This window comes from Macrobrachium rosenbergii, chromosome 52, assembly GCF_040412425.1.
Source record: "Macrobrachium rosenbergii isolate ZJJX-2024 chromosome 52, ASM4041242v1, whole genome shotgun sequence".
NCBI classification, from domain to species: domain Eukaryota; kingdom Metazoa; phylum Arthropoda; class Malacostraca; order Decapoda; family Palaemonidae; genus Macrobrachium; species Macrobrachium rosenbergii.
In genome coordinates, this window is record NC_089792.1 from 34204833 (window position 1) to 34229621 (window position 24789).

At 35.8% G+C, this 24789-nt stretch overlaps 1 protein-coding gene across 6 annotated transcripts in view; it reads right to left on the reverse strand.

Moving 5' to 3' along the window:
- LOC136833799 (protein unc-13 homolog 4B-like) overlaps nucleotides 1-24789 on the reverse strand; it is a 251818-nt gene that overhangs the window by 126446 nt on the left and 100583 nt on the right. For 5 of the 6 annotated variants that reach the window (XM_067096060.1, XM_067096059.1, XM_067096058.1 and 2 more), the window contains 4 exons: nucleotides 12346-12615; nucleotides 11424-11490; nucleotides 9702-9810; nucleotides 9351-9395 (listed from right to left, as the gene is read on the reverse strand). In XM_067096060.1, coding sequence (XP_066952161.1) covers nucleotides 9351-9395; nucleotides 9702-9810; nucleotides 11424-11490; nucleotides 12346-12615 — 491 coding nt within the window. Of the gene's footprint in view, nucleotides 1-9350; nucleotides 9396-9701; nucleotides 9811-11423; nucleotides 11491-12345; nucleotides 12706-24789 lie in introns of all 6 variants that reach the window. The other variant, XM_067096062.1, reaches the window with a different exon arrangement.

The following is a 24789-nucleotide window of genomic DNA, read 5'->3' on the forward strand; positions in this document are numbered from 1 at the left end:
CATGCTCCTTATTGAGCTGACCCCTCCACGTGGTCACCTTTTGACCACCCAGTCACATTACCCGTGCATTTTCCCGTTAAACTCATCCCTCCAGAACTGGTGGAATTCGACGAGGCCCCTCCATCACTCTGTTATAAGGTAACGTCCTACTAGAGGTTTTTCCAACAGTCTCGTATCTTTAATCTCCAACTGCACTCCCATTTTCTTTTCTGAAGTGCGAGTTGTCACAGACCTGACTCACTTAGCTCAGTGTGAATTTTAATGAAAGTATACCATACCAGAATCGAGTTATCTTGGCACCCTCTGTGTAACCCTCGATTCACCCAAGATCGTTATAATTATCCTTGTGTAATTGCTTGCATTATCAAATTGCAGATGGTACATCGGCTGTGGAAACATCGACTTGTCTTGTGCTTCTTGCAGTGAAAAGGCCACTGCGATCAATTCTTCAGTATCCCTTTCAAGAGGATTAATCATAGACCATTCAATTTTTTAACAGTGATAGAATAACTAACCACGTGGCAGCCCCTGTTGGATCTGCCTATCATTCCCCAGTCTTCTGATTGATGTGTTTAATTGTAAATATATTCCATTTAAAGTAAACCTAAGTGTTTATTTGCAACAGTCCCCTGATGAAGCAGGCCCTCAGCCCAACTTCTTTCTATTAAGTTTCCTGCCTGACCTAGCAAATTGCAGTCAGATTTCCAAGGCTATTAGTAAGCCCCTTTTCACGAGATAGACCCCAGATTGGACCCCTGAACAAGGAAAACAGTAAGTAGGCCAGGTAAGGATATATATATATATATATATATATATATTATATATATATATATATATATATATATATATATATATATATAATTATATATATATATATTATTCTTATGAGTGTTATTCCAATTGCAATTCTTACCTTGTTGGGGATGCTTCTAGCTGGGAACCAACACATCGTAAAATAAGAAAAGTTATCAAAGTGAGAATTCAATTAAGGAAGGTCTCAGGAGAGAAATTCCAGGTCTAAATTAATTACATTTATTTACAGGAATCTGAAGAATAAATTACAGGGAGCTGTGTACACTAGGCTCTTGACACTTTCAGGTTAAAATTAACAATAGACAAAATTAAGAGTGCCACTCAATACAGAGTTAATTTACACTTAATTTACAATCAGGAAGGACTTGACTGATGGACGTATGGCACAGAGGTGACAGATGGTGCATACAGCAAAATCACACACCTTTTCTGTAATGCATGAGAAAGGAGCACGATCAATGGGTGAGCCTACACACACAATTTTTACAAAGGGAACTGCTGAAGGCTCGAGGAATCGATATCACATAAGATCAGTTACTCATTCTCTAACACTGATTGATGATTCCCTACAAGGATCAAGGTCTAGTACAATGCAAGAGGAAGCGGAAAAGGAAATAAAGTATGAGATAACTGACAAAAACACTTTCACCGTACAGTACCTTAGTTCCTTAAACAAAGATCCTCAGTTGTAAAATAATGGACTCTCGTTAAGGTCGTCCTTGGGATGGCAAGCGATGGATCAGACAAAGGGTGAGCTTCGGCTCGCGATTAAGGTTATCTCAGCAGCTTGGTGCCGAACCAGTTGCTAGGCTACTCTAAACTGTTTTAAAATGAGAGTAGCTAATGATTTATTGTATTTCAATATCTACGATAATTTACTCATAGTTCCTTAACAAATTCCTGTTTAAGAGTAACAGTAATTTAATCTTAAAACTTTTTCTTTCACTTTGCGATTAACGTAAAATAGTGAATGCTTTGTCAAGTAAATGTTTCAAATATCTCATACGTAGCAGAGAAGTTTAGGTTAATAAAAATACATGAGTGCCATTAAGGAGATAGTATCGAAATGTAAAGCATTCGTCAGCTGAATCCTTGGTTTGGTAGATATTCACACCCGGGTGAAGGTGCGAGATGTTAACATGGGTGGAGAGTTACCCCATCTTCCCAAGCATCCCAACCACCAAACGCTTAATTTAAAGGTGAGTAGTAGTAGTATTAAAGTAGTTTAACCAGACCACTGAGCTGACTTTCAGCTCTTATAGGGCTGGCCCAAAAGATTCGGATAAAATACCACATAGGCACACGTTCTCCTACTGTAACACATACACACAATAAATACATTTACTCATGCTTCCGCACTAAAAAGGTATATTAAAATTCATAATAAGTTAAGTAACATTTTTAAAAAATTTTAATTTAAATTCGACAAATGCTATGTTTTCGTGCTTTTATTATTTACTTATTTTTATATTTTATCTATCAAACCACTGTTCCTCATGAACAACAAAGTTGGAACGACTGAAAATGTAAAAGATTCTGATAAAATTTCCTTTATTGATATACTCCCAAAAGTTGACAGTCACTGTTGGTCATACTTTGGACACTCACATAACACATGTCTGACCGTTATTATCACCCTGCACTCTGAGCACTCGGGAGCCGGGCCACGTGGGCTGCTCATTAAGTGCCCATGTGTCAGATGAGTATGGCCTATTCTGAGACATGTTAGAATTACTTGTGTGTGCCTCTCTGATGTGATGAACTCCATTTTTTAACATTAGGTTTTATTTGTTTCAATTTATTACTTTCAGGTTCTTCGTTCCATATATATTGCCATTTATTTATGATACCCATTTTTATGTGTGTTACATAATCAGTAACAGGGATATTCACATTTGATCTTGTCATGTGGGTTGCTTCTTTGGCTGCTTTGTCTGCATCTTCATTTCCTTTGATCCCTACAGAGATCCAACATATTTCTACATTTTTTCCATTATTATATAAGTTATGGAGAAATAATCTAATTTGTTGTACTATATTATTTTTTGATTTGTAACTCTGAATAGCTTCTATGGCGCTTCTCAAGTCACTAAAAATCACAAAATTATTGAATGATGTTTCTTTGTTTTTATAGTTGATGCAATTCCACACAATTCTGCTGTGAATACTGAAGCATTATTAGGAAGAGAGAACTGATAAGTCCTGTCCCGGGACACTACAGCATATCCTACTCCGTGTTCTGATTTACAGCCATCATTATATATTGCGTAATGTGAACCTTTTCGGCTTATTTGCTCTATTGTATGTTGTCTATGGTGTTCTGGTGTATATGAATAACTTTTTGATAAATACTTGAGGTGTATACAAATTCTCATTTTATTCATTGTCCAGGGTGGAGGTGATTTTACATTTATATTCAGCGACTCAAACAGTCTTCTAAATTAGCTATAACTGGGAAAGGTGGTGGATGATTTTTCATAAATACATCTCTTAATTCAAATAATTTTTTTGTTGGAGAATCACTTGTCTGAAATTTTAGCACACTTTTCATTGTTACTAGCTCTCTATGGAGAGACAGAGGCAGTTCACCACATTCAACTTGTAAAGATGATTTTGGTGATGATCTAAAGGCTCCTGAGCATATTCTAAGGCCTTCATTGTGAATAGGGTCTAACATTTTCAGCGGTGCGTCAGATGCTGAGCCATATACTTTGCTTCCATAATCAATGATGGACAGAACTGTTGCTTTATACAGTACAGTAAGGGTATGTCTATCGGTTCCCCAAGTAGTGTTTGATAGTTTTCTAATTAGATTTAATGTTCTTTTACTTTTAGATTTTACATATGTAATGTGGGCTTTCCAGTTCATGTGAGTATCAAATACAAATCCGAAAAATTTTGCTGTTTTGCCAATTGGTATACTATGGTTTCTGATTTTTAAATCTATTTCTTCACCTTTTTTCCACTTTTTATTTTTATAAAATATGAAACACCATTTTCAAGTGGAAATGTTCTAGATAGATCATCAATTCTCACCTGAAAACTGCGATTTGTCAAAAAGTTTTGTATAAACTTAGGTAAATGTTCTCGGATATTGTTGTTTAGTAAAGTTTTTAATATAGCATACCTCCATATAGTATTGTATGCTTTTTCAATGTCAAAAAAGACAGCTATAGTAATTTGTTTTCGTTCAAAACCTCTACATATATGGTTTTCTGAATTACAGAGAGAATCTAATATAGATCTGTTACACTGTGACCTGAACTGAGTGGGAGCCAAAATTTTATTTTCTTGAATGCGCCATGTTAGTCTAGCATTTACCATTTTCTCTAACAATTTGCATAAGCAGCTTGTTAAAGAAACTGGTCTGTAATTATTTACATTACTGGGATCCTTTCCAGGTTTTGGGATAGGAATTATTATAGCTTTATGCCATTCATCTGGAAATAAATTTCGAAGCCATAAATGATTATAAAACTCTAATAGGTATGACTTTGCCAAAACAGATATTGTCACCTCCAGGAGCAGATTTATTGCTGTTCGAGAGAGCATATTCCAACTCTGACATATTAAATTTTCTATTATAAAATATATTTTCTTTTTCAAAATTTATTGCTATTAATTCTATTTTATTTTCCTTTGTGTGGAAGTGTTCATCTAAATTTTTATCACTACTTACATTTGCTAAGTTTTCTCCCATTATATTACTTATTTCTTTTGGATCAAGTGTTCTTTTCCCATCTTTTATTATGGCATGTCTAGGTGGTTTAACATGGGTACCATTTATTTTCCTGAGTTTTTCCCAAATTTTTTGTATGGGCGTATCATTAGAGAGATCTGATACGTACTTCTTACATGAAATGATTCTTCCTTGAATTGCTTCTTTTTTAAATTCTGCAGATATTTTGTTGTACAGAGGTTTTAATGTATCAATTTCTAGCAATAATACAGTCATTTTTTGTAAATTTCCTTTTAATATTGGTAATTTTTATTTATTTTACTGAACTTTCTATTCAGAATATCTAATCATCTCCCTATTGAGTGTTTTATATTCATTAATTCTGTTAACTTATCAGACCACCATGGAGCTTTGTTTTGTTGGATGGGATTTTGGCTTTGGTATTGGTGTATCAGCAGCATTTTCAATGAAATCATTATTCCAATCTAATCTGTCAAATATACTTGTTGTACACAGAGTTAAGTCTGAGGAAAATGTTCCATGTGCTTTTGAAAAATATGTGCTAATTTCGTCATCATTTATACGGCACATGTTGTTTGAATCCATGACTCTTCTATTTTACTACCTATTCTATTTGCGCTTTCACGTTTATTAATGCATCGTCTGGGAACAAATGAGACACAGATGAAAGGAAGGTTATAAAGTAAACAAAAAGAACAAGAATACCAGATGGTCAATTGTCAAAGGGTAATAAACAGAAAGATAATCCAGGATAATTGTGCCCAGACAATGCGTTAATAAACGTGAAAGCGCTTGGTACTGAACTTCTGCCTGTTATTTTCCTGTGGGATTTGTTATATATATATATATATATATATATATATATATATATATATATATATATATATATATATATATATATATATATATATATATATATATATATATATATATATATACACACACATATATATATATATATATATATATATATATATATTATATATATATATATTATATATATATATAGATAGATTGTTAGATAGATAGATATGCATGCATATATGCAGTCACTCGTTCATGTGTACCTAGTGAAGGGTTTCATAGAGCAAGTGTTAAGCGTTTTGGGAAATATATTTCATTGCGGTGTGAGAAGCAGTGGTAGACGGACACTGGAAATTCCAGGCTCTGATTCCTTGCTGACAGGGTGAATGTGAACTTAGAAAATGACTAACTTTTCCAAGTGTAATTTCTAATGTTAACTCCCGGTGTTGATGTCTTTATGTCTTTTAAATATGTTTTCTGTGTGATATAAACTGAGTGAATTCTGATTTTTATGGGAGATATTTTGTGGAATTACAGGTGTTTCGAAGAAGGGGGTGAAAACCATAGTCAGTCATGGCATATAGCCACCTAAAAATGGAACTGATGACAAAATAGACTTAGAAAGTTATTTGGAAATAGACTTGGGTAATATGGAATGTTTAGGAGACCTGGTGGGGAGAAGGAAATTAATCCCCAAACATTATGTTTTCTTGCAATTGTTTAATTTTGCTTTTTAGGGGTGTGGCTTAATGGGATTTATTATCTGGCATGCATAATTTCATTTTACACGACTTCTTGTTAGACTTGCATAATAAACCTTATTTTTTGTAAGCTAGGTTTTCACAGAGAGAGAGAGAGAGAGAGAGAGAGAGAGAGAGAGAGAGAGAGAGAGAGAGAGAGAGAGAGAGAGAGAGAGAGAGAGAGATGCTCAACAGGAAAGGATGCCAGCTTTGCATGAGAGAGAGGAAGAGAGAAGTCTTCAAGGCCATAGCTACCAGGTGGCAAGATAGGTGTTCCCTTGTCCTAGGTATTTTGTGGGGGGAGGGACAACATATACACTAGCTGACCAACCCGGTGCTGCCCGGGAAAACTCTGAATGATAACCGATAAACTCACTCTCTCTCCAACTCTCACTCTTTCCCTCTTTCTTATCACTAACACCCCCTACTCTCTCTCTCTCTCTCTCCTCTCTCTCTCTCTCTCTCTCTCTCTCTCTCTCTCTCTCTCTCTCTCTCTCTCTCTCTCTCCTGTTAAGATAGTTACTTCAATTACAATACCCAACATTTTTGACATTTTATATTTCACCCCTTCTCACCCCCAATTCCTATTGGGGCTGAACTTGGACTTAAAGGTCATCGGAAGTGTCACTATTCATCTCAGCAACCTCAAAAACTATGGATTAGGACATTAATATCTGTCGTTTTTGGTTATTTTTACACATCACCCCCTTCCCACCCCCACCCCCTTCGATACCAGTGATGTCTTAGGTGGGTCTTTCATGATCAGACTTGTCCCCAGACGTGTCAAAAGGAGAGGAGCGTCGAAAGAAATGACACGGCCATTGACATCACGACCCGGTCTGTGTAAATTGGTCCTTTGCTTCTTGGACATGCTAGAGTGATGGCCGAGGTACTCTCCAACAGCGAACTGGAAACTATGGCATTTTGTACTATAGTACCCTCCATTCACTCATGGATACGTATTTCAACCATAGAACAACTGAGACTCACAGTGAATGGACTACTTATACCTAATTTTAAACATGTCGCTATGCTTTATCTGTGCGACAGTCTGTACTGACTAAAAACAACCACATTCACTTACCGACGTCCAACAATCCGCCCACTTTTCTACAAATCTAAAGACCAGAGGTAACCTCCACAGTATTCTTCTCCAGATCGTTAGTCATATGTATACCAAGTTGGTTGAAACTGCTCAATGCATTTCAGAGTAATGCTTGAACATACACACACACACACACACACATACATACATACATACATCCATTTACATGCTGTCTATATAATATATACTGTTTATATACATGATATCACACACACACACACACACACACACACACACACACATGTATATATATATATATATATATATATATATATATATATATATATATATATATATATATATATATATATATCAAAAATAGCCTCACAACTTCACTATCATATTACTTAGACTTCAATAAGGCAGGATGGTTCAGATACCAGATTCTTTAATTTACATAGTAAAGAATCTGGAATCAAACCATACTGTTTTATTCGACCCCAATAAGAGCAATATATATATATATATATATATATATATATATATATATATATATATATATATATATATATATACTGTTACAAAGACTATTATAGAAACCATTAGTGAGACTCTGACAAAAAGTGAGACACGTGGTCCTATGAACATGAGTCAGAGCCTTTGAGAGAGAAGCAAGAGTGAGTAGTGCTGATCAAACACGAAGACAAAACAAAAATATAACGACTGTTCCGAGGCCGGTTGAGAGCAAAAAGGGAAAGGAAAGATGAGAGGTTAAGATAAACACTTCGCAACTGCCTGTTGTGGATTCGATGGCGAGAGTAAGAGAATGGTGAACAGAAAATGGTGAAGACGATAATTATGGTGAGTAGTGTAATATATCAAGTATGGTGAACAGTGACAGTCGACACGCCTTGTGAACTGTGACATGATTATGATATGAAAGTCATCTCCGCAAAACTCTATAAAAGGAGGAAGAAAGGAGGAGGGGGAGAGAGCAGTGTCTCTGTGAGACAAGACTTCGAAATTCTCAATTCTCCCTGATCGACTCTACTTCCTTAGGACCAAGCCTCAGGGACTTCCTAGTTCATTTTGATCTCGAGCCACAGCGACCCCAGTGAAGCAGCATATTCTTAGGAGGTGGAAACTGTATATACTCCAAGGGTCAATAAAGAGAAAAACTACTACATCCACCTGATTAACCCTGAACACTATACACTCATATAAAACAAGATCATTTGTTCCCAAGAGAGATTTGAACCCACAAATGCTCTCGGCTCTTGTTACCTTAGATTTACTCCCTATCTACAACAGATATATATATATATATATACATGCACACACAAATATATATATATATACACACACACACACACACACACACACACACACATATATATATATATATATATATATATATATATATATATATGTGTGTGTGTGTGTGTGTGTGTATGTATGTATATATGTAAGTATATATGAATACAACTTGTAGTGATTAGGCTATAGGCATATACACACACACACACACACACACACACACACACACACACACACATATATATATATATATATATATATATATATATATATATATATATATATATATATAAACGTCCTTTAATATCCAATTCCTTTACCTCGAAATAATATATTTTTCATATCCATTTATTTTTTTTTTTTTTTAGTTGATAATAATAAGTTCGTCGTCCGTGGGCTCGAACCAGCGAAGGACAAGAACTCAGGACTACAGTGGACGCATTTACAGCGTGGGTTAAATGCGTCCACTGTAGTCCTGAGTTCTTGTCCTTCGCTGGTTCGAGCACACGGGACGACGAACTTATTATCAACTAAAAAAAAAAAAAAATAATCCCCTTCGGTAACATATATGAAAATATATTATTTCCGAGGTAGAGCGAACTGGATTTTAAAGGACGTTTGTAGCTTACTGATTGTATATGAATCACGGTGATGTGATAAAAAGTCATGTATGTATATATATATATATATCTATATATATATATATATATATATATATATATATATATATATATATATATATATATATATATATATAGTGGGTGTGCATAATGGTAATGTTCACCTCACTTGTGCATTATTACGGGCAAGCTTTACCGAGAACGTATCACGATCTCAGAGTCATTTTTCATGAATTCCTATACAGAAGCAGAGAGAAAGAAAGAGCCACATATATATAATATTAGAAAAAGCGACAGAGAGTATTCCTTACCATACTTGTATCGTGAGCTTCGCGCCTTGAATGTCGGTGATTTTTCTGCAATGATAAACGCGATCACATAATCAATCATTCGTTTATGCCTCTGTCCAATATCACGAATTTATCACAAAGTATTAAAGATGGTGGATGTTGCAAAAATACATTGAATGAACATAAACTATTTGCTAAAGCCTCATACATACTGCATACTGTAATATATATATATATATATATATATATATATATATATATATATATATATATATATATATATATATATATATATATATATATATATATACCTATATATATATGTGTGTGTGTGTGTGTGTGTGTGTACGGTATGATTTGAGGGGCACTTACATGAGGAAGGGAGTGTCCCAGAAGGGGGCCGATTGGTCAAGCAGTGTTTCCGTCTTATAAACTTGCTCGTTGCCTGACACCTTCACCACGCAATAGGGATGCGTAGTACCTGTAAATACATATTCACTGGTTTACTACTGACGGTACACAGATATGCACATGTATATTTTCTACAAAACAGAGTTACATTTATTGGACTGGAGAGATCCAGAAAGAATCTGCTGACAGTTGCCGACAACAGGGAAACAAAATACATTTTTCTTCTTACAATTTCCTCTTGAGAGGATAAATAATAACGTAGGAAATTGACTGGAAAATCATAATATGCCATTAAATATGGTATAAATGCTAATCAGTTTAACACATATTTCGGTTTTTATGATTCATAGTAAGGCCGAATGCACCTTTCGTAGAGAAATCTGCAACACGGACATTTCTAAAATGACCTCCACTTATTTTCACTCCATCTTTTTTTTTTTTTTTTTTTTTTTTTTTTTTTTTTTTTTAGACAGGGCCAACAAGCAACGAATTCCCTAACCATACGTTAGAAGAGAAGGAGGATTTTCTGTAATTCCCCTGGAGCTATGTGGGTCACCAATGCACTATTATTGATTCCCACCAAACCACCCTCTCTCTCTCTCTCTCTCTCATCACTATTTGTGAACTCAAAGTGATTTGACTGATTTATGAACTTGGGCTGTCTAGTCAAGCATTGGGGCACTTTTGGCCATTGCACTCTTTGGGCAGTGAAAAGATGGAGCTGGAGAGCTTGGAAGCAAGATTAAACAACGAAAAACCGCGCCGAAGTTTTTTCAGCGCAATCGAATTTTCTGAACAGCGTATAATCAAGGCCGCCGAAAATAGATCCATCTTTCAGTGGTCTCGGTATAATGTTGCATGAGCCGCGGCCAAAATCTTTAACCAAAGCCCGGTAGTGGCCAGTCCTATAACGCTGCCAGTACACGATTATGGCTAACTTTAACCTAAAATAAAATAAAAAAAACTTCCGAGGCTAGAAGGCTGCAATTTGGTATGTTTGATGATTGGAGGGTGGATGATCAACATACCCATTTGCAGCCCTCTAGCCTAAGTAGTTTTTAAGATCTGAGTGCGGACGAACTGACAAAGCCGGCACAATAGTTTTCTTTGACAGAAAACTAAAAAGGAGGCAGGCATGGAACTAACGTACAAGGCGGATTCAGTTAGGGACCGAAGGGACGCTGCAAACACCCTATAGTAATGCCTACAGTGCACCACGTCGAGTACACTGACGGCACTATACCACTTACAGTGATGGCCTCACACCGAGTCAATGGCTACAATCTTTAGCTTTGATGCCTGGAGTGTGACAAAAAATCCCGTCGCCATGACGAGAGGGCATCGGATATTACCAAGAAGTCAGCGACGACAGGAAAAGTGAGGGAGGGAGGGACCATGAGAGAGGAGACGGCGGGCCAAACCTTTTCGCTCCAAATTTAGTCAAGAGCAGACGCGCCTTGCGTTGTTTTGCTCTTGTTCAGAACATCCTTACCAAATGAAGCCTCTTCCTTGTTGAGTGCATTCTCGAGAAACTCTGTTTTCCTGTTAGCATTCTGTCTCTAAGTAAGGAATTTATAATTAACCACAATAACGACAATAAGAATAAGATGGACAGGAAGAAGAAATAGAAAAGAAAAGACAGAAAGAACTGCAGTCACGACAAAATTATGAGTAAAAACTTGCCTTTGGAGGTTTTTGGTCTGAGATCCTTAGCTTCTATGATATGAAGATGCAAAGTCACCTGCGGTTTCTGTAGATAAAAAGCATTCCGAAAAGTCAAGACAGAGAAATCTCTTAGCTTAAGATTTTCATTAAAAGGAGCAACCCAGTCAAACTCCAAATTACGAGTGCAAAAACTTGTAGTGAGGGCCACGATCTTCTAAAGACTACTCTTTAGATCTTGGTGAGGGCAACACCATTACGGACAGAGCGAACGGTTGCGTATGCTTTCGCACAGTTCAAATCACAAACATTACTTCCCAGTACATTGAGATTTTTACTTTACAAATGAATATTGGAAGTGAACAAGAATTTAAATAGACGGATTGTAACTAAGCTTTATCAATTATAATGTACAAAAATGGAAAGCTACGCATCACTCTGGCTAGGAGAAATGAGTGCCTAAACTATTAGAGCTCTCTTACATGGGTCACCGATGTCATCTGAAACTATACTCTTAGTCAAAAGGAAAATATCTTCATTTTCAGACTTTTAGTTTCAAACAGCTATAAGGATGATCTTAGGGGAAATAAACAGTGATACAGTTGTAAAGGGGTCGTATAACCTAAAGGCATTGTCCGACAGAGCAAATTAGGGAGCACTGCGGTAACAAAACATGCGGGACAAGAAGACAAACCTCAGTGATCATCGGTTCCCCCAACCTTAGAGCAGTTAGATTAAAAGCAAATTGTCGAAGTCATGAGAGCTAAAGTAGAACATTGCATTATATTCTTGGCCACATACATTGTTTATATACATGCTGACTATATATATTCACATACTGCTGACTTTTACAATTACCTAATGTAATGTATGGCGAATAAACACAAATGACGAAAATTAATATTAGTTGACCATCAAGAAATCAGACTGCCGAATACCTCACCTTTCTCCTTTGAACATCGTGGTAAACCATCTCAATTGTTGCCTCGTCCACGTCAAAGACCTCTTTCAAGGTTTTCTGCAACTCCTGCCTGCTCAAAGGGACCCCACCTCCAGACAGCGCGGTTGTAGTAGCAGTTGAGCTCCTCTTGCTGTCTACCTCCAGTACGCCTCCTTCTACCTGGCCTGCTTCGGCACTGCGTTCCAAAAGGGAGCTCTCGGGAAGGCTCAGGAAATGGAGCGCGTACAGCACGTCAGCTAGCTGCTCGTCCATCTGGAAGGAATGGGACTATCAGCTCTCGTGAGATGCTACAGTGCGCATCACTTCAAGCCTCGTTGGCCCACTTAGGCTCTCCTACACAGGCTGCGAAAAGATCATTTCTTTATTTACTTTTCTTTTGTGAAGGCTCTAGGAGCAGGCAGTCAAACCCACACCTGAAGGATAATAGGAAACAGAGACTAATGTACTTCTTTAAGAGGAAAGGTCTTGTGATTCTCAGTGATGAATTATAAGGTACTACATGGCAATCATAAATATATTCGTATAATTTTGTTGTATAAAAAATATGATGGAGATGGGCTTTGAAGATTTTATATAATCAAAGAACTTGCTTCCTTCTCGTTTAAAATGTGGTAATATAAAGTTAGATCATTGTACCGCACTTTACGCAGCTTGTTCTCAATCGATCCAAGCAATTTCATTTGCTTTCCTAAGATGTTACACTCCCTCACTTCATGCACACATTTCCCCATTTGTGCAAATATGGTGTTAAAAAAAAAAAGAACTTTCGTGAAATAGCTAAGAGTGATTGCAGAATAGAAAAAAATTCACTACTGTTTATCCTGATACCAGTTCTGGTAAAGGAAAGGTCCTCAACTGGCAGACTATTTAGGAAAAAGAATAAATACAACATGAGTGTCTCATACGTGAGTTATGTAAGCATGCAATATATATATATATATATATATATATATATATATATATATATATATATATATATATATACACTGTATATATATACACCATATTCCAGACTCCCTTCTTGCAATCAGGTCTAAGGTAGACGTGTTTATGATTTTTTGTGAGATTCTTCAAGACCTGGTATGAATATTTTCTTTTAAGAGATACTGCCGCATAACTCATCACAATTCAGTTTTATTTAGTGTTTAAGAAATGATTTGCTATTAATGAGTAGATTACCGGAAAGAGATCGGCACAAAATAAGAAGGTAAGAACTCCCGTTCGCACAAGAAGCCAAACAAACAAATTGAAAACGGCCACACCTACACCTGCAGCTTCATCAAGCGCACTAGACACAGTAGGCGAAAACGACCCTGCTATCAGCCTCGCAAAGATAGTCCACGGTTGGAGAAACCACCTTGGCAGGAGTCCACAGCTATATAACCATACAAATGAATGGGGTCTTGTATTTTCAAACACCGCATGGATAAGAACAGAGGGAGGTGAAGAGGTAATATCAGTTGGAAATTGTAACAAGATGAGAAGGTTATCACTACTGTTGGGAACTTTACCAACACAAGTTATTGCAAGGATGAACCACAAACAGGTGCCAGAGCCGACCGTCTGTCCCCAACAGAAAATGATATTGTGTACTTCGTACTTAGAAAAAGTGTGATCAGTGCGTTTAGTGAATCAGTTAATAGAGGTCAGAAGGCAATCGAAATAAGAACACCGCGATTCATACGTTCAGAGAGACCATTATATATAGTGACTTTTGAACCAGAGAGACAGACCGAGTGGTGATAGCAAGAAGTGTTTGTGACAGTGGCGCATTCAGAAGCCAAGTCCACATTTTCAGACGTAGAATTTTAGTGTACCTCCCTCAGATCAGTGACAGTCAGACTCGGTTTCCAACACCAGAAATAACCCAGGTGGAAATTACAATCTAATAAGGGGATACATAAAATCAAGAAACTAAACCATCTAAATTAATCTCTTAAAGCGTTAATTCCTTGTCGCACATAAATAACTGTTAAAAGAAGAATTGAGAATTTTGTTAAACTGTTCCCACGGAATTTAGATTCCAAGCTGAAACATAAGAAGCCTCACGGACACGTCTACCTTAGATCTGATTGCAAGAAGGCAATCTGAAACGGAAAAAAAAAAAAAAAAAAAAAAAAAATTATATATATATATATATATATATATATATATATATATATATATATATATATATATATATATATATATATATATATATATATATATATATTTTGTCACGAAGTGTCCCAAGTACTTGGTTATTACACTACTAGTCATAGAATTAAAAAATTTACCTCACTTCAGCCAGATTCCTGAACCCTCATAACAATAAAATTACGAATGAGTACTAAAGGCAACACTGATCCCTTAAAAACTTACTAATCATGTGAGAAATCAAACTAAGTTTATACTAAAGTTAAAGGGTATCATTCCATCAAACAACTTTAACTGCCTCCCCAGGTTAGAGTCACATCAGCAAAATTGAAGGAACAAAACGTGTTTATCACTATGCCCTATGCACGCAATTAATCCTATCACTGGCGGTTAGTAAATGAAATACTATTGTAAAAACTTTAAATACAAACATTTATTTTTAGCTCAAAATTCATAATCAGAATTCACAATCTTACTTTGTACTGTTATTTGAAAAAAACACAAAATTTCATTAATTCTTGAATTGAATCACAAATGTTAATTTATCAAGAAATTGAATTAATCAAGCAAAATTTAAACTGTTAAGAAATACTTGAGATTTGAAAAGAAAATGTGAGTAAATGAAAATTAAATCAAGTATGCAATGTTAACTATTAAGAAACGCTTAGAATACGAAATAAATGTTAAATCACCACTATACAAAATGTGAAAAACTAAGAGATTGCAAATACATAAAATATGGCAAAGTGTTAAATTCACAAACAACTAAACAAATAACTCAAAAAGCATAAAATAACTCAAGTGACGTTAATTAAGAACACACTATTACACAAGACGTGAAAAAATGAAACAGTGTAAATTCACTAAAGCAAAAATCCCTTAATACATTGACCGGTCTACTAATTGCCTAATCGCCCTTCACAGTATCCAAATCTTGAAAATGAAATAAATTGTAAAATCACTCAAGTATTTTAAGTCATGACTTTAACTGTAAAAAATATTACAATACCTGTAAACTGCAGTTATGGCCATTATCAAAAATTACCTTAATTGTTGTGGCACCACAAAACACTCAGAATTCACACTCTTACATAAAATGCAACTTCAAGATTTCACAAGAAATTTTAACAAACACTAAAACGTGACCACTACAAAATCTTTGGAGCCGAGACAGTGCAATCTTACAAAAACATGTCATAACTGGTCTAGACACTTTCAGAAACTCTATTATGAAATAGTCATACGGTTTTGTGCAATCTCTACTCTCAACAATTCTCAAAAAGCATACATGATTTGAACAGAAAATTGCGCTGGACAAAGCTTTTAAAAAAATCTCAACGCAATCAATACAGTATGCAGCCGGATAATTATAACTGACATATTATGAAAAACAAAGAGCTCGCAAGCCTTTCCTTATCTTAAATGATGACAGCTGAACCAAAACAATGTTTGAAATCACAAGTACAGAACACATGTTGCTGGGAGACAAAATATGTGATTATGTATTGTTATTATTAAAAGCATATTATTAATTCCTGTGAAATCTTATATACACTACATAACTACATATGATACTTCAACAGAATACATGATAACCAGAACAGTAAATATATCAAAATCATGGAAAGATATACATTTTAAAGAAAATATCATGAAAATATATATTCTTACAAATATTATACTGTTCAACCTCTCTTCCTTGATTTAGTAGAAATATAAACAAAAACAAAGAAAAGAAAGCACCAAAGCTTTCTCTGTGTAAAGCAGTTGTGGGAGGAGAGCCAGAGAGCTGGCTGTTGTGTTTCAAAACACCAAACGTCGTCGACGGATTTGAAGTTTAGTTTAGGGACTTATTCAACTGGGTAGGTTTTACCAGGGCCACCTTTTATTAGGGTATACCTTAAGCTCACTTTACTATGACCTTCGTACTGGTGAGTTTTTTGTCCTTTTTCGGGCTACCCGCAGGCCATTAAGTGGGAGGAGTCTTCCAAGCAAGCCCCACACACTTTGACCCAGCTTGTCAGTCCAGTGTTACCCTGGAGTGAGAGGACAAGCACAGTCTCTCTCTCTCTCTGCCTCCTCCCCCTTGTTCTTAACCCCCTTGTGGAACAACCAGGGAAATTGCCTTTTTCAATGGACCCAGGGCTTCTGATGCAATTGATCACTACATTACTCCAAGGTAAGTCTGAAGATGACAATTACTCCCAGTTCCTCCTTTTTAATCTCCCCCTTATTTCTTGTTTCAAGTTTCTCTCATAAACAGTCACTGACTAAGGAAATCCTAGTAAAACCATATCCCATTTATGAAGTCAATTGTATGAAATACAATTAGTGTTGCCTGGTGAGATTCCATAAAGTATCCTCCATGGTGTTAACGTAATATCCTTTATCTAAGATACATCCCTTGCAGTCAATTAATGATAAGTGAGATTCCTGGAATTCAAAGTGTTATCTGGATACGTCTCTTCCAGAATCAGGCACGCCTTGGAACCATGTCATAATCTTGCTTGGAGAAGGATTAGCAACAATATACTCGAGTCTGGCACTTAGGATTGCTTATAAGAGCGCCACAAGAGTTTTCTCAGCTGTTGCGTCATCCCCTAACTACTGTTGAAATATCATGTATCCGAAGTGGGAAAAAGTTGGAGCTGTTATTAGCTCCCATAAGATTTTTTTATTTCATTCAGTTTTGTTGAACTAGATGGTTGAGTAATGTGGTTTATTTAATTCATGTGTTCAGAATAAATCAAAATATTCAGTAACCTGGGTTCAACTGACAACTGAATCTAATTAAGTTAATTACCTGTCTTTTTTGGTAACTTTTAGACTTAATTGATAGGATTACGTGGGTCTTAGGTAAAGCAAGGCTATATAAATCACAGTAATTAATAATTGACCTCAAACTCATCAGCCGAATGACCCACGTAACAATATATATAGCCTTATTGTAATTTATGTTATTTATTTTGTACAGCCCTCGAAAATGTAATGAAGACATTGCGGAATGTCGGGAATAAATTGACACTTTGTAGCAAGTCTTTATGTCCTCATCCTCTTTGATATATACATATACATATACATTATATATATATATATATATATATATATATATATATATATATATATATATATATATATATATATATATATATATATATATATATATATATATATATATATATATATATATATATATATAGAAGTTCAGGAAAAATTGTTGAATGATGTATTTACACAGGAATGAAACAACCCAAATACTCGGTAAACAATTATCTGTGATGTAGTGATCCATATAGACTTGTTACCTCAGTCACCCTCTTGCTACCGTGGTGTTAACATCTGCTTCAGAAAAGTAACTTCTTGAACCCATGGAAAATAAAAATTTTGAGATGAGAGCTAACATCAAGTTCCTGACCAAGCTTGATTGGAAACCAGGAAAAATTATTGAAGCTTTGCAACAAGTTTATGGAGATTCTTCTCCATCTAAATCAGTTGTTTATGATTGGATAAAGGATGGTCGGGAGGACCTCAAAGACAACCCAAGAGAGGGAAGACCATCAACTGCAAAAAATGAAAGAATTGTGGCTTTGGTGCAGAATCTAGTGGATGAAGATCGTCGGATTACTATCAATATGATAGCTAATGAAACTGGGATCTCCCATGGTTCCGCATTTTCAATTTTAAATGAAAATCTTGGTTTGAGTAAACTTTCAGCACGTTGGGTCCCAAAAGCGTTGCGCGAAGACCAACTGCATCAAAGAGCTGAACTTTCTCTTGCAGTTTTAACGAAGATTGAATCAAATGAATCAGAGTTTTTGACCGGATTGTTACTGGAGATGAAACTTGGATCCATCAATATGACCCAGAAAGTAAAATTCAATCAAAGCAATGGTTACCAAGAGGTTCAGCTGCACCAGTGAAGTTCAAAGTGGCGAGATCTGCCCAGAAGGTTATGGCAACAGTGTTTTGGGACCCCAAAGGAGTGATTTTGATTGATTTCCTTGAAGGACAAAAACAATCACCGGGAACTACTACAAAGGTGTTTTGCAAAAACTGAAGACTGCATTGGCTAAAAACGTCGAGGAAAGTTGCACCGCAGAATTTTGTTCCATCATGATAACGCTCCAGCACATTCATCAAGGGTTGCAAGAGAAGTCCTACGGAAATTTAGGTGGGAAACTCTTCCACATCCTCCTTATAGTCCTGATCTTGCTCCTTCAGATTTTTTCCTGTTCCCAAAACTCAAGGAACACTTAAGAGGAGTCCGGTTTGAATCTTTGGATGCTGCTAAACATGCAGTTTCAACATGGTTTAATAGAAAGGCCCCAAATTTCTACAAAGAAGGGTTGCCGAGGTGGAAACAGCGCCTTGAAAAGTGTATAGAGTTAGATGGTAGATATGTAGAAAAATGATGTTTGAATTTCCTTAAATAAAGAGTATATTGAATTTTTCCTGGAACTTTTGACTTACCCTCGTATATATATATATATATATATATATATATATATATATATATATATATATATATATATATATATATATATATATATATATATATATAAAATATATAAAAAAATCTCTCTAAAATAAATAAAAAATATACAAAAGGTAAGCAGATCTGGACCAACCTATTCATTACCACTGAATAGGTTGATCGAGATCTGCTTCCCTTTTGTACTGTATTTTTTTTATTTATTTATTTTAGGGAGATTTTGTTTTATTTTTTAAGTTGTCCGTTTTAATTGTTCCTTCTAATTTTGTTTTAATTTGTAATCATCGTGCAATCTTAATTTTTTCATTTAAATTTATAACCTTATGCTAATTTATGTTATTTATTTTGTACAGCCCTCGAGAAACGTCGGGAATAAATTGACCCTTTATAGCAAGTCTTTATGTTCTCCTCATCGATGTATATCCGGCTGCGGCCACCGCTGTTTGATATATATATATATATATATATATATATATATATATATATATATATATATATATATATATATACATACATACATATGTATGTGTGTGCATGTGTGTGTGCAGGCATAACAGGCCGGCTAATTTTGTGGATGTTCTCTTCAAAAGGGTTTATCCACGATTCTGTACCTAAACACGAATGCGGGAGCGATCATCATCATGTCTGGTCTCTCGAGACACCTTTTGTCAATGACAATAGCCGAATGTTGAAACAGTAAATTTAATGCTGTCTTGATTGAAATGCAGTCCCTCTCTCTCTCGCTTTGTGCGAACGTGCAGCACCCAAACAACATGGCGTTGCAGTCATAACAATCACTAACAGCAAGAGGCTAGGGTATGGGTCGACTGCGTTCCCGTTGAAAAGGTCGGCGATGACATACCAGATAGAGATCAGTTTGTGGTCCTAAAGAACTACATGTTGATATCTATGTACGTATCCGAGTGTTTTCACAGAACCTGTAAATGTAGTAATGGTAACCTTGATGGCGTTCTTTGACATGTTGGTCACACTTGTGCTTGGTACGGTGGTTAATTTATTTGCTTTTGTCCTGCGAAGCGTTACACATCTCTGCACAAGCAGACTCTGTAATGCGGCGTAGTTAGTCATACAAAAAACCTTTGTCTCTTAAGTTTAATCCGTCGTGTTGTTTTTTTCTCTTTTTTTTGTTTTGGTTTCATAATGGTAGAGTCAGTTGGTTGTCTACTGACTTTCATTTCCCGTTCATATCAGCCTTTTCATTGATGGATCTTTGCTGCTTTTGTGGCTCATTTATATTTAAGCTCTTTATTTTGTACATATTTAATTTCTTTGTTTCTACGAATGTGAATCCACTCCGGTTGTGTTGGATTTCAGCGTCTCCACCAACAGTGTGCTGTGGTACAGATACTTTGGTCACCTGATGGCAATTTTTTTTACTTAAGAGTCATTCAGAAGTACTAATAGCTATAGAAACTATGGATGTTATAGCAATTGTCAAGAATTATCCAAGAATCGCATACATCACGCGTTGCTCTGTGGTGAAGAGGTCTCTGAAATGGTCAGTCATCAAATGAGTCCTTCCCTCTCCTGCCAAGCTTTTCTTGTCTTGTCCTCTCGCATTAGAGTTCTCTGAATCCTATAAACTTGCCTCCTGCGAAGTGCCCGTCTCTCTCTCTCTCTCTCTCTCTCTCTCTCTCTCTCTCGCGCGCGCTAAGGTGCTTACCCATAGCTGAGAGGGGACACATTTATCCAGAAGTAATCAAACGCTCATTATGTGCAACATATGTCTCATATCAAGACGTCGTATTTCAACTGATCATGTGCTGGACTTCAAACATGTAAAGAAAACATTGTGACTCTGATGTCAACAGAGAGCGCTGTGTGAGATCCCGCGTCAAAAGCATGGACACTTCCACCGGTCCAGGTTCCCCGAGCGAGAAGGGTAAATTTATGGCAGGATTTGTGTTGGTAGCCCAGAAGGTGTGTTTGGCCACTTAAGTTATTGCCTACAAGTGGATTATGCCTAGTCTAAGCAGGGCATTAAATTATGCCATACCCTACTTCCAGCATGGAGTTTATTAAATTGCCAAATAACGTGAACAACTTTTAACAAATTTTGTTACTAATCTCGTTTTCAACAAAGTAATTGTGTTAAGCTTTGTTTGCACTCTCTCTCTCTCTCTCTCTCTCTCTCTCTCTCTCTCTCTCTCTATATATATATATATATATATATATATATATATATATATATATATATATATATATATATATATATATATATATATATATATATATATATATATAGTATATATATATTATATATGCATAAATATATGTAAACGTGTGTATATATATATATATATATATATATATATATATATATATATATATATATATATATATATATACATTATATCAAGAAACACCCATCCCGTTTTCCTTTACAACTGATCTGTCTTTAGACAATGTCTGCCGATCACAAGATCCCCTCGAAAAATTCGCGTGAGTAACTTTCTTATCTGAGCTACCAAAACTCTGAAACGCAGCTATACCATTGCACTGTCTCCCAGACGGACTGGACCGCCAAGGATGACCATTATTGTTACAAGTGCTTTATCATGCTTTATCATTACCATTACTCTTATTATCGTTGCTGTCATTCACATATTAGTGTTCGGATTTAGTCTATGGAATGTTAACATTTTAGAGAACGTCGAATGACAATATTTTTTTCTCAGGGTGGTTCACCTACGGAGCCGAGGGTTGCGAGTTTGTGGCGTGAGAGCTCTCAAATTAATGCAATACTTTATATGATTAGCAGATAGAATTACAAGCATTAATTTCTCTCTCTCTCTCTCTCTCTCTCTCTCTCTCTCTCTCTCTCTCTCTCTCTCTCTCTCTCTATATATATATATATATATATATATATATAAATTTTTTTTTATCACAACGTGACTTATATACAATCATGAAGCTACAAATGTCGCTTAATATCAAATTCACGCTACCTCGGGCATATCCCCGATGGAGAATTATCACCAAAGGGGAATTTATAAGTGATAAATGGATTGGAACTGCCAGGTCACGATCCTCGACACAGAACTCGCCCAGCAACTCCAGTCGACGTTACCACTGAGCTATCAAGATTATATATATATATATATATATATATATATATATATATATATATATATATATATATATATATATATATATATATTTATGTGTGTATATATATATATATATATATATATATATATGAAATATTCTCTGTTAAAACAGAAATCCATCTAATAGAAGGAGCCCATAAAAATGCCAAAAGGTAGAAAGTTGTTGCTATATTTCAGAGACCAAACTGTCTCCCTCTTCTGGCAAGTATATGAATGCAATAAGGAACACAGACAGTTGGTATTTATACCAAGAAATCCAGAGGTCACCCGTTACGTCACTCCAGCTGATAGCTTCTTGATCTTCTTAATCGCTGGTTGGAGGAAGATTTCATCTTTAATATCCGAGTCGCATGATCCTTTTGATAGATTCACCGTATTTCTTTGTTTAATCAGGGCTGATTCCACCATCTGGCTTTTGAACCGACAATTACTGCTTTAAGTTATGCGAGATGCATTCCAGTTTATCCTGTGGTTATGGTTATTTATAAGGTTAAAAATAGCTGAGCTCTTTTGGCCATACCGTACTGACCTTTTATGTTGTATTAAAACCGATATATGATTTGTCACAGTCGAGGCAAGGTATTTCATACACCCCTGTGTCTTTGGGGACTGGCTTTTGTTGGACGTTAATCAGGGATTTGGTTAAAGTATCTGGGTAGGTAAGAGCAAAAGGGTTAGAGTTTCCAAGAGTCTGTGTCAACGTCTTAATCCTGTCCAGGTGTGGGGTTTTAGTTTTTTTGTTGGGTGTCCCTCTAGTCTTGTTTTGCGAGGGACGATAGAATATTGTGTTAGCTTTATGGATGGCTTTCTGAATTATATGGTCAGGGTATTTTGAAGATGACAGCTGCCTACGGATTAGTTCAAACTCCTTTTCTAGGAAATCCGGGGAGCAAATCTGTAAGGCTCTTAAGAATAAATTTGTTGGCTACGCCGATCTTGATAACTAAAATAGTGTGTGTATGGAAGTTCAAAGGTTAGTTTTCTGTGTACGGTAAATAATTGATATAAGTCTGCTATAATCATCCAGGCTCTTGTTCCAGCAACAACTTATTTCTACATTGTGTACTTACACTTGCGTACTTACATCGTTACTGAGCTATTCTTTGTTTCCTTTTGCCTTCCATATTCACCTCCTTCGTTCTTTCATGTAACAAGGCACTCGGATATTCTTCAGCAATTGCAACCATAATCAGCGGTAAGAGCTTCTATGCACTTCAAATAAATGTCAACCTCAACAGCATACCAAAACAGTAATAATAGAGAAACAACCAAAATCTTGAATATTATCAGTCTCAGGAATTCGTGGCCTGAACGTGACATTGCACAAAGTGAAACACTCACGAACTGCCATTTACTTCATTTCAGTGTCACTTGCTTCATGTTATTGCAGTGTGTGTGTGTGTGTGTGTGTGTGTGTGTGTGTGTGTGTGTGTGTGTGTGTGTGTGTGTGTGTGTGTGTGTGTGTGTGTGTGGAAGAGAGAGAGAATTTGGTTTACTCCAAAAGCAAAGATAAGGGTTATATTAGCAATCGTTTATCATCATGTTAATACGAATGGTTGCTACAGTCATCTGAGAGAGGGAGAGAGAGTATTTTGGACTTACTTTCATCTATGAATTCTTGATGGAAATTCATTTCAGACAGAAATTAAAGATTCTGTTTGCTCTCAAAAGCTTTCTCCTTGCTTTCACACGCAGAGAAAAGTGAAATGAAAGGCTTTTCTTACCTACCCAACCTGCACTCATGGTCGAGTCCCTACATTAATTTGATTAGTGTCAGTGAAAGACTGAATATGCGCTCAATTCCAGGATGGGAGGGGGTGTCCAATAAATTAGCCTCTCACGAGACCAAACCTAAAATAAATCTCTTCCCTTCCCTTCCCGACAATGACTAACAGACAGAAAGACCACAACATAGCTCTCTGATGGCCCTGAACTTGGAAGGCGGGATACAAAAGTTGCCAGATGAATCTAGTTCACATATTTTGTCATGATTCATTTTAAAGTTTGCCACGCATACCCCTACTTTAGCTATTTATTGTAAATCTACAATTCCTTTTAATTTGTAGTTATGTGGGTGTTACTCATTATTTATGGAAGTTACATGCAAATTTCTTCAAATACTGTACAACCTTCATTCAACCAGCATGAGCCCCAGTGGAGCAATCTTCGCTCCCCCAGCTCTGGTAGATGTGTAACCTGTGATTAAGGACGAGACGCGGCATTCCTTGGGCGCTTGCTTCGTTTTATTTCGGGGATTTTTATACAGCTTTGCACGCTACACACACACACACATTATTATATATATATATATATATATATATATATATATATATATATATATATATATATATATAATATATGTATATATATATATATATATATATATATATATATATATATATATATATATATATATATATATATATATATATATATATATGTATGTATGTATATATACATATATATATATATATGTAATTCTAATAGCCACAATGCCCTCTTAACTTCTCGAATTCTTCGCTTTTTGGATATGCTTGTAACTACGAAGCCGAAAATATCCAGACGGAAGAAATTGAAGAGCCTGTGAATAGCGGTCGCGAGAATCGAACCCGCGTTACCATATTCACAAGGAGGTCACGTTGCCGACCTGGCTTGTGAATATGGTAA